At 43.7% G+C, this 14452-nt stretch overlaps 3 protein-coding genes across 7 annotated transcripts; all 3 read right to left on the reverse strand.

The window, feature by feature from the left end:
* Positions 1-202: 202 nt before the first annotated feature.
* Positions 203-3612, reverse strand: ric8a (ric8 guanine nucleotide exchange factor A). Its single transcript, XM_020952781.2, has 2 exons — positions 3059-3612; positions 203-2970 (listed from the first exon to the last, which is right to left on the reverse strand). Exons 1-2 carry the CDS (start codon positions 3137-3139, stop codon positions 1312-1314), a joined length of 1740 nt encoding a protein of 579 aa, XP_020808440.2. The 5' UTR covers positions 3140-3612; the 3' UTR covers positions 203-1311.
* Positions 3613-4494: 882 nt separating this feature from the next.
* Positions 4495-10281, reverse strand: LOC110184319 (kelch-like protein 5). 2 transcript variants are annotated; one of them, XM_020952810.2, is made up of 6 exons: positions 9883-10281; positions 6813-7856; positions 6544-6751; positions 6343-6465; positions 6050-6286; positions 4495-4894 (listed from the first exon to the last, which is right to left on the reverse strand). In XM_020952810.2, the coding sequence occupies exons 1-6, from the start codon at positions 10140-10142 to the stop codon at positions 4802-4804; spliced, it is 1965 nt and encodes a 654-aa protein (XP_020808469.2). In that variant the 5' UTR covers positions 10143-10281; the 3' UTR covers positions 4495-4801. The 2 variants fall into 2 exon arrangements, with proteins under 2 accessions (XP_020808469.2, XP_086692883.1); XM_086836757.1 differs by lacking the exon at positions 4495-4894 and having other exon boundaries at positions 5985-6286.
* A 958-nt stretch (positions 10282-11239) lies between these two features.
* Dsor1 (mitogen-activated protein kinase kinase 1) lies at positions 11240-14446 on the reverse strand. Of its 4 annotated transcripts, none has more exons than XR_015272560.1 (5): positions 13360-14263; positions 12229-12859; positions 11826-12155; positions 11497-11706; positions 11240-11428 (listed from the first exon to the last, which is right to left on the reverse strand). XR_015272560.1 is itself a non-coding variant. In XM_020952775.2 (4 exons), exons 1-4 carry the CDS (start codon positions 13467-13469, stop codon positions 11593-11595), a joined length of 1194 nt encoding a protein of 397 aa, XP_020808434.1. In that variant the 5' UTR covers positions 13470-14446; the 3' UTR covers positions 11240-11592. The 4 variants fall into 4 exon arrangements, 2 of the variants coding, with proteins under 2 accessions (XP_020808434.1, XP_020808435.1); XR_002319683.2 differs by having other exon boundaries at positions 12229-12868; XM_020952775.2 differs by having other exon boundaries at positions 11240-11706; positions 12229-12868; positions 13360-14446.
* Between the last annotated feature and the right edge of the window lie 6 nt (positions 14447-14452).

A 14452-nucleotide genomic window follows, 5' to 3' on the forward strand; every position in this document is an offset into this window, starting at 1 on the left:
ATTTGGAAGGTTCTGATCTAGTTCAATATTAATATAAGAGAAATATATGGTTCGAGGGCTGAAATTCTTTAAAAATAAGTATTAAACTCAATAGATAATCATGCTTTGGAACATCTTTTATAAGAGATTTGAAAATTAATTCATTTTGTACGACCTTCCTTAATAATAAGAAACGAGCATTTTTCAAAATTGAACCATTGAATTTGATTTGCAAGACTTTGATTGATTTATTGTTAAGCTTAGGATAGTCACACTTAAGTATTAGCATATACACACACGCACACACAACGGCAACAACAATTATAATGATGTATTGATGTACATAACATATGTATATATATCATTGTACATATATGGTATATGTAAGTGGATCATCTATCGCTATAGCAAATTGAACACAATAAAGCTCTATATAGGTATTTTTCCTGTATATAGATCTCAAAAAACAGCTCTGGAATCGTCCCATGGAACTTTGCAACTTCGATTATTTGGTGTGGGTTTACCCTCTTCCTCCTCCCCCTAATACCTCTCCTTTGTTAGTTTGTTAGTTTATCGCTAGTTCTAAGAGTTACAGACTAAAGTTACACACAGACAACATGATTAGCTTAGGGAGTTGAGAGTGAAAATGGATCTATTTTAGTATATATCATTTCTCGATCTTGCTACCTATGGATGGTAAGTGTATATTTGGAGTTTATATAAATATATAGAGACATGCACTTAGCTATTAGTACAAGGATTAGTCAAAATTTATCTATATAAAAGAATTCAGTTTTGGTTTCCTTCCCTTCATCACACATTCCCCAAGGTCGGAAGACGATCCCAACGATTGTTTTGCATTTTTTGTATTATGTATGTTATCAAGTTTGGAGATGCTATGATATCGGCTCCCGAATAGCTAGGCAAACTCTTAATATGGCAACGAAATGCTAAGAATACTATCGTATATATTTCACTAGCAATACTCATCAAGTTTTATGAATACGTTAAAAGGACGATAGATAAATCATCAATTAATAATGCAAACTTATCGAAAGACCGACATTGTAACGATTAAACAGATAATTACTCATAATGCTCGGAAAATATATCCCCCCGCCCTTAGTAAGGGATCAAAGGATATAATGCTGCGAGGTCATTGACCCATTCCCCCATTTGGAACACATTTAAAGCTACAAAATCTATGGCCTTGCTGTGAAATAAATGCTGCGTTCTCACGGTGATTATTTTTGGTAGCTCTGTTGCCTGGAAGCGTCGCCATAGCAGAACCCTCTAGATATCCTCTGCCAGCCCAGCTTAAGCAACTTAAGCTTAGGTCTTCCGTTTCTGATCGAGCTGCTGCTGCGGCAACTCCTCCTGCAGCTGAAGGATGTGCTCCAGTGGCTGCGGCCGCCCATCCTTATCGATCAGCGCCGGCTTAACGATGCCGCCCTGTCGCAGTTGCTCGATGAGATTGACCAGCTGCATGGCCTCGTACTCCTTCTGCTCGTCACTCATCTCGTCCAGCGGATTTGGCTTGCTGCGTGGCTCCACACAGCCCAGCACCGGATTGATGCCCTGCTGCTGCTGCTTGTACTCCTCCGTATCGCTGTCCTCGCTGTCCGATGAGTAGTCGGCGCCCTCCACTCGCCGGCAGTCGAGTATGCCCCGCTTGGCGAATAGTCCGGCTGCGTTGCCATAGCCCGTATACTTGATCATGCGGCCCACGTCCTCCTTGCACAGGACAAACAGCAGTTCGGCGGACAGATCGCGCAGGATCATGGCGGGCAGTGTGAGGAAGCGGCACAAATGATTGCGCAACTCCTGGCCAATCTCTGGGCGCTGGCTTACGTCCCGCAGCGGCGGGAGGATCTCCTGACGCAGATAGTGACGCATCACGCGATCGCTGCGAGCACACTTCACCAGCACCGTGAGCACCGGCGACAACAGCTCGTGGGAACTGGCCTCGGCCTCCTGTTGGGCCAGTGACTGACGCAGATAGCGCAGCAGCACGGCTAGACTGCGGACATTCCGCTTCTCGTAACACTGCGAACAGCACTGAGGAGGCTTGGCCCGGGCACCTGTCTCTGCATCCCCCTGTGTTTCCTTCTCCTTCTCCTTCTCCTGTCGTTTGTCCTGCTCCCGGGCCTGTTCTTCTGCATTCGAACAGCGCAGGGTGAGCTCGGTGAGGCAGCTGCCCGAGATATTGGTCAGCAGATTAATGGCATGGGTGACCACGGCGCGCTCCTTGTCGGTGGTCATGTCGCCGAAGCGAAGCAGCAGCTCCCGCAGCACGCCCGTCAAATGTAAGCTCTGGATTTCGTACTCGTTGGGACTCTTGTCCGGAGCACTTGTCACATTGAACATCACCTTGAGCAGCTCACAGATGATGTTCAGCTGCTCCTCGCCGGCAACCTCCTCGCCCAGCTTGTCGTCCAGCCACTTGGTCATGTAGGTGAGGCCATTGAGATCGATCTGGAGGCGGGAACGTGCCGCCGGCTCCAGGGCAGTGAGCAGGAAGAGCAGCTTCATATCGTAGTACTCCAGGGCGCAAGGATGTCGCATGGAGCTGGCCACACGCTTGAGGATGGCGTCCAGGCAGTGCTGCCTGAGGCACTGACGCCGGCAGTCAGAGCTTTGGTAGACCAGATTGCAGAGGCACTTCAGAGCCTCGGCTATAACCTCCGACTGGGCCTTGCTCGGCTCCAGCTGCGGTTCCTCGCGCTCCTGCTGCTTCAGCTCGTCCGGCGTGGCCGGCAGCTTCAAGGAGCTGGCCTCTATTCTGGCCAGCCTCAGCAGGGTGTTCACCTCCTGCTCGATGTAATTCGTTTGCAGGCTGAACTCATCCCGCGTCAGAATCCGCACTGTGTTCAGGCACTGCGTATGCAGGTGACTCAGCCGCTGCTCCTCCAGAATCCCGAAGATGGCCAGCCATAGCTCGTGCCACTGATTGTCCGTGCGGAAGCTGTCGAAGACCAGCAAATCCGCATTCTGCCCAAACGCAAACAAACAAACAATAAGAAAAAAATGATCCGGTAATTACAGGGAAGGGAAAATCCTGAGCTTTGTGCTCCCTTACCTTCGTGTTGAACTCGTCGAGAATGGCCGGGATGTGGTCCGCCTCCTTGGCCTCCAGACGCTTCAGGTGCTCCGCTTCCATGTCGCCAACTCCGCGTCTTCCGTTCGCGGATCTTGCAATCTAATTAAGTTAATTTAATTTATTTTCTATATTAATTTCCACCCAATGACAAACGGCACTGCGCGGCGTTGCCAGACTCTCGCCTGCTATCGATAAGTGTCCGATAACGGTGGCTTTAATTTATCAAATTGAAATGATTTAAAATTTAAACAATATATTTTTATAAAATTGTTTTACGTTATAAAATTTTGAAAAATGACAAAAATTATTTGTTACTTTCCTACAGGGCTTAAAATATTCGTCTGTTGATGCTGATAAAGAAAATTTAATATTTATAGGGTCAGAAATGACTCCTTCACAGATTAAAATTATAATTCCGTGTACAAGATTCTTAAAGTCGATATTTTTATTTGATATTTTATTTTTAACAAATCAAAGTTTAAAAAACGCATAACCAAGTCAAAAATGAATTAATTTCACTTTGGAAAGCTTACCTATATTAGTTTTTATTAGATTAATAAATCTGCATACTGCATTTAATACTTAAGAAAATTAAAATTTCACAGATTAAAATTATAATTCCGTGTACAAGATCCTTAAAGTCGATATTTTTATTTGATATTTTATTTTTAACAAATCAAAGTTTAAAAAACGCATAACCAAGTCAAAAATGAATTAATTTCACTTTGGAAAGCTTACCTATATTAGTTTTTATTAGATTAATAAATCTGCATACTGCATTTAATACTTAAGAAAATTCACATTTTTGTTGATTTTTTTTTTAATTTTAACATGTAACCCCTTATAAAATTTTGAAAAAATTAAAAAAAAAAAATTATTTTCTTTACAACATGGCTAAATCGATTCGGCTGATCATGCTGATCAAGAATATATATGGTTTATAGGGTCGAAAATTATTACTTTACTTTGAAATTTGGTTAGAAGTTTGCAAGGGCATTAAAACTATGAGAGTTGGTCCTTACTTTATAAACATTTATAGCAGGTGTTTTTTTTTTTTTTGTATATAAAAATTTTAAAAAATATATAATTTTAGAAAAAAAAAAATAAAACACTTAAAAATTGGATATTTTAAAAGATCTGCCCTCTTTAAAGCTTAACAGTATCAGGAAACTCACATAAAATTGCCAAGTACAAATTCAACAACTTCATAGGAAAGACAAATTAAATTTATAATATTTAAATAATAAAAATCAAATAAAATGTTCAGCATAATGAGTGCTGATACAGTTTCTTGACTAGAAAACTGAAAAAATATGGATATTTTAATAAATTCCACACAGAAATATAATAAATTAATAAACCTTCTTAAATACCCAATTATAATTCTTTTATACTCTCGATGTTCACAGTTCCAATTGCTGGAGAAATAACCGATTTATTTATCGCTTTATTTTACAAAAAATACATTTATGCATAGTGTATGTTTTGTGTAAAAATATATATATATGTATATGTATATATAATGTATGTATATGGGTGTAAATATAAAATAATACGTAAAATTTGAAATTCTCATCCATATTTTGTATTTTTCTTGTCTGTTGTTTTTTTGTGTTTTTTTCGTAGCTTGGCTTAAATGTTTATAGTTTGTTTATCTTGCTTCTTGCTCTGTCTGGTTTGCTTTCTTTCCAAGTTTTTTTTTTGTTTTTTTCATTTTTGCATTTACAAGTTCACGACCCCGACACCCGCAACAGGTCTTGAAGGCCTATTAAGCCAGATTGGATCCAATCGTACTGGCTTCCACTTCTTCGTTTTCTAAGGAACACACGCGAGCGTTAAATGCAATCAATCGTAATGGAGGAAATAAAAGAATGGGAAAAGAAAGAAATAAGAAAACATAATAATAAATTAGAAATAAATGCTCGTTTTCTGTACGCACGCACACAAATATTTCTAATACTTACAGGCTACTATATCGAAAACAATAACTTAACTAAAGTAATGCAAACTGATATCGAAATCATTCAGTTAATGCCATACGTTAACATATACAATTATTTCACTAACTAAAACTAAGCGCATTCGCAGCTATGTATGTCTTTGTTTTTGATTGTTTTCGTTTTGTCTTTTAAATGTAGTAGAAATGAACACTTTACGTGCAATGTATCTTCTTCCCTATTTTCTTTTTGAATTTTTGGAATTTTGGCTTGGCGCAGTCTTATTTAGTCTAGGATATATAGTATAGTATAGTAGTTTAGACCAGAGCTCGCAAGATTGCTTCCAGTTTTTGTTCTCTTTGGGAGAGATGTGGAATGATTATAACAATAAAACCATCTTACGAGCTCCGATTTAAATGATATCAATGGAGATTTCGGAATGCATTTAGTATGCGGTGTGTGATGCAAAGCATGTAGTGAGTGCTGACGATGGGACAGTAACTACAAGTTATAGCGATTGTTTATACATTCGGTTAATTACAGGTAGGTAGGTAGGAAGAGAACAAGGTTAGCTTGAAAGCCTCGCAGTAGCTGCATGCGTTTCTATGAGATTTCACGGGTATGTACCTTCTTTTGGAAAGTAGGTTTTTTCTTTTTTGGAATGCTTTAGGGAATGAGTGATGCCATAAACGGGGTTTGGTTGTTGTGTCATATACAATAGCAAAAGCGATATCAATGTCAAAGAACACAGAGACGAGAGCGAGGCGGCGGCGCAATTGTGCTGCTAGCTGCGTTTAACAACACTTGGCCAGGTTCAAAAGAACACGAGCATTACGAACGCCGAATAGCGAGCAGCTCACAGCAACAACAGTAACAACAACTACTTTAAAAAGTTCGATTTCAGTGCTAACTTTCACCAAAAGTATCGACCACCATTCGAGGAAGGGGATATCAATGAATAAAAACCCTTTGTGGCGATTCAATTGACGAGAGACTACACTGAAACCGAAAGCGAAGTGGATTTAAACTAAACTGTAGCACCGGGCGGCGTCTGCTGGGTCGCTGGCGATATAATATTAGGAATGGCCACCACACAGGCACCGGCCCTGGCAATGGCCATCGGCGCCAACTCGTTCCATCCATTCCGCACCGGGTCGTACTCTTCAGCGTTTTTGAGCGCATGATTGCCGTCGTAGCCGCCGACGACGATAAGACGATCACCTAGCAGGGCGGCGCCAATGGCATCTCGACCCACGGCCAGCGAGCAGATCTGTGAGGAGAATCATAATTAAACTGGACAGGGGGAGAGAGAGATGGAGGACTCACCAGTGTCCACGTATCGGTGGCCGGGTCATAGCGCTCCACTGTCTCCGTGCGACAAACCATGGGATTGCTGGCTGGGCAGTCGTGGCCACCCAAAGCATACAGGAAGCCATTGGCCACCGTCACCTATAGGATTAAGGTTTGTATTAGTGTGAGGAGAGCATCCTTAATTAGTTCTATCTATAGTATTGTCGGTTTACTTACACCGACACCTCCGCGTCGCCTGTTCATTGGAGCCAGGAGGCTCCACTTATTGATGTGCGGATCATAGCATTCGATTGAACGATGACAGACGGAACCATCACGTCCGCCCACAGCATACAGGCGACCGCCTAGCACAGCCACGCCGGCGGTGGAACGCATCGAGGACATGGGTGCCACATAGCTCCAGTTGCGTGCAATGGGATCCCATCTGAATCAAGATAAAGAAACATATTACCACAGATCCCTCACTCGATCCCACACTCACTCACCTCTCCACAGTGTTCAGGTAACTCCAGCCATCGTGACCGCCCACCGCATAGAGCGGTCCATGCAGCACTGCCACGCCCAGTCCATGACGTGGCGTGGCCATTGCATTGAACGGCGCCCAGACCATTGTATTTAGATCAAGACTCTCCACGGTGTTTAGGGTCTTCAGTCCGTCGCGGCCTCCGACCAAGATCAGCTTGTCCTCCAGCACAGCGGCGCCGAATTGCAACCGACGACCAGTCATGTGTTTCCACGGTGTCCACTTGTTCAGACGCGGACAGTAGCTCTCAATGCTAATGGCACCCTTGTGGGCATCCATTCCGCCGACGGCCAGGAGACGACCCACCGTCGACTTGCGGGGCTTAGTTCGTTCTGTGGCAATGCGGGACCTGCGCTCCGGCATTAGGTGCCACTTGAAGGCCTCCATTACTAGCTTCTGGCACGCGTTGGCCTTGCACGCGTTCTCCACGTGATCCATAATAAAGGCAGGCTTCAGAAGCGGCAGGCGCACAAGGGCCAGCAAATCTGGTATGTGCTGCTCGCGGGCAGTGGGGTCGTGGCGCACCCACGACATCAGACTGTGGAAGACGTCCTGCTCCGAGGGCACATTGAGATCGTCGCTGCCCAGCAGCTTGGTCAGTTGATCGGCGTTTAGCTGGAAGAACTCCTGATTCTGGCACACCTGCATGTAGTTCTGACAGGTGTAGGACTGCGCCAGCCGGAGCAGTGTGATGCAGCTCTGCTGCTCCGCAAAGAAGGCGAATCCAAGGCAGTTGGATGGATGAAGCTGGCGGGCTAGGAAATTACAACAGGCGTTGACCACTTCGTTCAACTGAAGCAGACAGGCCGTGGCCAGGAGCGTTTCCACGGTATCCTCGCGCATCTCGATGAATCCAGTGTAGCAGTATTGCACCAGCATGTGCAGGGCATCGCCATGCACCTCGCCCAGAGTCACCTCCTGCTCCTTGGTCTCGCGCAGCGATCCCGTGAACATGGCCGAGAAGTAGGCACTGGAGGCCGATAGCACCAGACGATGGGCGGATACTCTGTGAAAGATTGAAGGATTTAATTGAAATTCTATATATTTTTGAATAATTCTTTCTCAACCCTTTCGGAAATCAAAGAATTATTAAGAGCTTATCATGGAATTATCATGGAATAATTTAATTATGGTACATAAATCAAGAAAGAAAGCTAAAGTTTGTAGATTTTTCTATGTGGAAATTTGTCAAAAATGCATTAATTTCAATCTGGAAAGCAGTTCTGTGTTAGTTTGTTGTAGTTTAACAAATCTGCATATTTAGTTTACAAACTTAAAAAATTCGATTTTTTTTGAAAATTTTAACGATGAAACCCCTTAAAAAAATGTTGAAAAAATTTACTACAAAAATTGTTTTCTCTCCAACATAGCTAAAAAGATTCTCCTGTTGATGCTGATCAAGAATATATATGATTTATAGGGTCGGAAATGACTCCTTCACTGCGTTTTAAGTATCAGACTATAATTATAATACTATGAAAGGGTATAAAATGTACACATAAATCAATAAAACTCTGATTATTTTAGTATTGTATATTTTATAGATTCCAAATTAGCATAGATTCAACCATTTTTCAAAGATCTTTACGTAGGAAATACGCTATTTTGACCCTAGCTGTATATGCTGCTACACTGATAGTTTCGAAACGCACTGTATGCTGTGTAAGTGCATATGCTTTGGCGTTCTTGCCTCTTTGTTTATTGTGGCACAGATCAGCAGGTTTTCACGATCCGCAAAACCGGTTGAGTGCAGGCGCATGCGCAGGCGCAGCCGAGCGGTTGAGGAAATAAAATAATGTTAATGCCGCACAACTGCACTTGGGGATCGCGGCACAAATCTCGATCGGAAATCGTTGGATCTATGTATCTTTTCATTTCTTTTTTAATGTTTGCTGCAGTTGTTTTTGCCCCTCTACTCTGTCGCTCTTTGTTTTGAGATTGATCTTTCGCTGTTGCGTTGCATTGTCATTGTTCTCAGGAGGAAAACAAAGCTTTCTCTCTCTGCCAGAGTCACTTGGCCTCTCTCAAGCTCCATTTCGCTCTCTCTGCACTTTTGCTGCAGTCGCAATTAGTGCGACGCGTTCACAGTAACGTTCAAAAGAGTAGCACTTGAAAGTTCTTCAGTTATTTAATATTTTTCTAGTTACTATTTATTATTTATGGGTTTAATAAACTTGCTACGTATGGCGATTGCGATAAACAACTACGTTTTGTTATCTTGTTGATGAGTATGAAAAGTATAATCGGACATGATCAACTATATTGTAACTTGAAAAAAACATTAAATAATAAAAGCTGACTAATAAAACTTTTAAAATTATAAAGCCAATGAGGCGGAACACTTGCTTAACAAGAAGAAATATAATCTCACAGCTGGTTCTTGTTATTAAATATCATTTTTCAGATATTCTTGGAGGTTTTAAGTCTGCAGTTTATTGCTTAACTTCCTGCAACTGTTTTAATTGTAAACTAAATATGTACAATAAATAAATATATATAAAACAGTTATACATTTGTATAAAGCAGTGTGTGATTAAACAGAGAAAGTCTGAACCGTCTCAATTAAATCAATTGAGTTACGTTGCTTGATTGAATATGTTTTTCTGAGATGTACATATATGGAAATATCTGATCAGTTGTAGCTTATTTTTTATCAAAAATCATTTCTAATTCCATCGATCCACCGTTCTTTCCTTAACAAAAGCATTTAATTTGGGTAAATTCGACAATATCCTTAATAACCTAATCTTAGCTGGCATAGTGCGTGCTATTATCTTGTCAATAATTGTCGCTCCCTGCGTGCGTATGTGTGTCTGTGTTTACTGTTGGAATTGCGTTGGGGACAGCGCAGCGCAGCACAGAGAGCAGAAACGGAAAACAGACAAAGAACCCAAGTGAATTGCGTCGAAGTGAAGGTCAGCAGAGGGGAGGGAGGCAGGAGGAAGGAGGAAGGGAGCGGGAGGGAATCGCTAATGAACTTTCCAATTCTTTGTCTCGATCAGAGATTTGCGACTTGGCCGATTTTAACTTACCGCTTGCCATCGATTCCAGCGATGAGGACCACGTCGCAGAGCTGCTGGCTGTCCACGTAGTGTTGCATCCGTTTAAGGATGGTTTCGGCATGATCACGGGAGCGATAGAACTCGTCCTGGCTGCCGGCCGAATTGAGACTGCCCATGCTGTAGTCCCTGGAGAGCGACTCCATAGTGTTGTCACCCTGCATGGAGACGTTGCCGGATGTCGAGGCTGTCGATTCCCGACTGGGACTCTCCTTTTGATTAACCGCCGACATGGCTCCGCTTCCGCTTCACTTGCACTTGCACTTGCACTTGCACTTGCGCTCCTTCCAATTTGCAGTCGGCGACAGCGGCGAGTTGTTCAGTGCGAGAGAGAGAGGGACGTCTGCATAGGAGCTCTGTCTTGGATCTACTGTCGCACTGCAGAACCCCGATCGGCCGGGAAGCGTATGCTTTGGCGTCGCACTGCAGCTGGGAGGGGGGCCAGTGGCGAGGGGTGGAGCGGTGGTAGGTGGGCCCCACTATAATTTGCAACAAAGAACACTGCCTTGCCTCAATTTGCGTCTGTTGTGTTTGCGTTTGCGTTTGTGTTCGTGTCGCTCTCTCTCCTTTTCTCTCCTTAGCTGGAGCTCTCTTCCTTCGTCGCTCTTTGATTTCGTTCAATTGGTCGAAACGCCCCCGCGCAATTGCGTGCTGCGGATCTCTGCAATTGCAAATCGCTTATCATGAACTGCGCCACGGGTGTGTTTGTGTTTATATACACTCAACTAACTACAGCTGTTTTTCTGCTCTTGCTTCTTTTTGTTTTGATTCGACTTTTTTTTTTGTCTTACCTATTTATTTTGACACACGAGCTAGAGATGGAAACTATTGGCGTCCTATGTGAAGCGCTCGATAACAATAACTTTATGGCGTTGCCAGTTAACTAACTTTGCTAACTAACTTTGACTTTGTAACCAATGCTTTTGTGATCAGATGGAATTCAAGATTTTTAAATCATATTAAATAGAAAAATACTACTCATGTTGGTTATTTTATTTGTGGAGTTACTTATATGAAATTTGCGTATTTAATCCAAGCCAATCGATAAAAGTGTTGCCACTTAACTGTCATATTATGGGGGTTGGCGCGTGTTTAAACTTGGGTTAAAGTCTAATTTATGAGAAACTTGGCTTTCCTTGTGCTAAGAATGCATTTTGGTTGATGAAATAATAAAAATATTCATAAAAAAGAATAATCCCTTGGCATCACTGGATATTTCCTTAATAAAATGTGAACTAAGTTTACTTTACTTTGTGTTTTCACTGCAAAATAAAATGGTTAATTTGGGCACAACCCGCCGACTAAGACGAAAAAGGCATTTTATATGTACACATGGTATGACTTCGATTTCTTTATTTTCGATTTAATTGCAAGGTCTTTTATTCAGTTGTTTTTGCTCGGCGCCAACGCGAAGTTAGACAAAGAGCTGATGGGGGGCTGGCGAAAGGAGGAGGCACCACACACGCAGAGACATCGGAAGGAATCGAAAGAACTGGATATATATAACATGCATATACACCTAAAACGTATATATAAATTATATATATATCCGCCTACATATGATACAACAGTACATGGGCAACATACAAATAAATAACGTGTATGCGTGAGCGGATATACATAGGATAGGGAAGAGGCTGAAAATCGGGTACCGGGGGATCGGGGGATCCATGGCGGCCACATCTAGTTGGGCGACGTATTCCGCTTTGGCGTCGACGGCGGCAGATCCATTGTCTTGCACACCCAGCCCGATATATCCACCTCCTCCACCTCCGCCTTGCGTATCCAGGGATGACTCTGCAAGGGAAGAAACAGATGCAAATCGTTAATACATTAACCCGTAAGGAAACTATCTCTAAAAGCCATTCGCCGCGAATGGGTTAAATTACGCAGCAAGTAGAAACAATAGCATTTACCAGCAGGGTCTTGAGATCGGCCCGCTCGTCGGGCTGCTTCTTGAGGCAAATGTCCACAAAGTCCTTGAACTCGTTGGAGAATATCTTGTGCTCTAGCTTCGGCGGCGGTTCGTTAACAATGTAGTCCAGCAGCTCGAAGATGGCCATTGCCCGCGGCTCATCCACCGGCTGGCCGCCATCATTGTCCGCATTGTCTGCAAATATGGACTCCAGGGTGGCGGTGTTCGGCGGCGGGATGGGGTACATGCCGATGGCCATCTCGACCAGCGACAGACCCAGCGACCAGATGTCCGACTGCACCGAATAGTGTGTGCCCTGCAATCGCTCGGGCTGCAAGTGGACGAAGGGAAAAAGCATTATTAGAGAGGTCTCTCCAGATGGGAAGCAAGGCAGGAAAACTCACCGACATGTAGCTGCGGGTGCCCACAAAGGAGTTGGCCATTGAGTCTATTAGTTGGCCGGAGACGCCGAAATCACAGATCTTAATCTCGCCGCTGCTGTTGACGAGAATGTTGCTCGGCTTTACGTCCCGGTGGATGATGGCATGCTTGTCCCGCAGATAGCTGAGGCCCTTGAGCACCGCCAGCGTGATACGACCTAGAATGGATTCTGGTATCCGGCCCGCACGCTTAAGGATTAAGTCCAGGGAGCCGCCATCCATGTACTCCATGCAAATGCTAATCTCGCCGTCGCTGTAGAAGGCCCCGTAGAAGCCGACAATGTGCGGGAAGTTGCATTCGTGCAGGACCTTCAGTTCTCGCAGGATTTGTTTCTTGATTGCCGGCTTGACCTCCAGATGGATCAGTTTCCTGGCCATAATCAAGTGTGTGTGCGTGTGGCGGACCTTCATCACGACACCGCCGTTGCCAGAGCCCAGTTCGCCGAGCTTCTCCAGATCCTCGTCGGACAGCTCGCCAATCTTCTCCTTCTGGCTGAGGAACACCTTGATCCGCTTCCGTTCGGTGTCGTCCATGTCCAGGCCCTCCAGCGTTTCCGTTAGCGCATCGATGCTCGTCTTCGGCTTGCCCAGCAAACTGTGTGTGCTTTAATTTAACCTCTTAATGAATTTTTGCGAGCCAAAACGAAAATGTAAAAATGTGGAGGAGGCAATTGGATGGGATGGGAATATGTGGAAGCTGGGTTATTTTTCTATTCTTAATGATATTTTGCGATTATTGTCCAATTTATTGCAATTATAACAGTTACAGTTGCCTATTATTTCGACCGTTACTGTGGACAGGTGTGGGTGTGTGCGTGCGTCATGTCAGAAAAGAACGGTCCAAAGACACCCACACTAGCGGTTCTTCCTCTTCCTTTTTCTCTCTCTCACTCTTTTTTACCTCGCTCTCCCTGTCCTTTCTGGGGGATTGAATTTCGTCGAATCAATCAATCGGAGAAAATTAATTGCAGGTAAATGGGAAATCTTATCAAAGGGAAATGAAATGGCAAATTTGCGGCGCAGTGGGTTAATGGAACGGGAAGGGGTTAGGGGTTGCCCAAAAGAAACACAAGTGCAGAAAAATGTCATATTTACTCTGTGCCCGAGGGGGTTTTGAATGGCGGTGTCGGCGCCACTTGGGCGGCGGCAACAGTTGCCTCCGTATTTACCGGCGGCAGCACCAGATTCAGCTTGTTTTTCGACATAGCTTAGCAATACTGTTTAATCTTATTCCACCTAAAAACCCGAACCGAAAGGGGAGCAACAAAACACGCAAAACAAAAAAAAAACAACTATTTGCAGAGAGCGAGCAGTGCAATCCAGATGAACGGAAACAACAACAATGCACGCACAGCGTCGCGTCCGAGGGGGATGGGGGGCAAAGGGGCGTCGGCGGGAGGGGACCGGCCAGCTGCAAGATTTCCCGTTTTCTTTCACTGCCTTTTAAGATTTTCGGCTTAAAGTTGATCTCGCACAACACCGTGTTCACAACAACAACAATTAGTTGGTTTATATTCCTTCCTTTTGCCAAAAAAAAAATTCGCCGACTTGGTTTTTTGCTCCTCCACAACTACAATTGGATATCGAGCGCGAATGCTGACGACAAGATCGAGAACAACTGAAACCGACGACGACGGGCGAATCCGGCACAGCACAAATTCGTTTTATTTGACAAAATTTGCAGGTAATTCCTCGTATTAGATTATGTGTAAACACCAAAAAAAATTACCCGGAGACTAATTAGAGAGCTGCTTTTAGCTTTTTATCGATACACTTATCGTTCGTGCTGCCAGACTGTTTTCTCATCTCTTCAGTGACTGTAACCATTTTTCAATTGATTAATCGATTGGATGCAAAGTTTTTAAGAAAAGTTCGATTTTTTGAGAGAGAGAGAGAACTGCATAAGGCGACAAATCTTTTTTTTAAAAGGCAGATGACCGTTTACGAAGTGGCGTTGCCAGACTTTGCTCCACTGATGTGTCTCGTGACTCACGCTATCCTCACAGCTGGCCGCTGCCGCCCATCTCTAATATATTTTGGTTTTTCGAGAGTTTTATTTTTATTTTCCTTTCGTGTCATTTTTTGGTTATTTTGGCGGTATCCATATCGAAATTCCCTCCGAAATTCAGAACGGTGTGTAAATCCCCAGCGCGTCCATCCAATCCGGGACGTGTATCACCACGGAAAC

Source organism: Drosophila serrata, unplaced genomic scaffold (assembly GCF_035046125.1).
Source record: "Drosophila serrata isolate PLE 108 unplaced genomic scaffold, ASM3504612v1 contig_293, whole genome shotgun sequence".
Lineage (NCBI taxonomy): Eukaryota > Metazoa > Arthropoda > Insecta > Diptera > Drosophilidae > Drosophila > Drosophila serrata.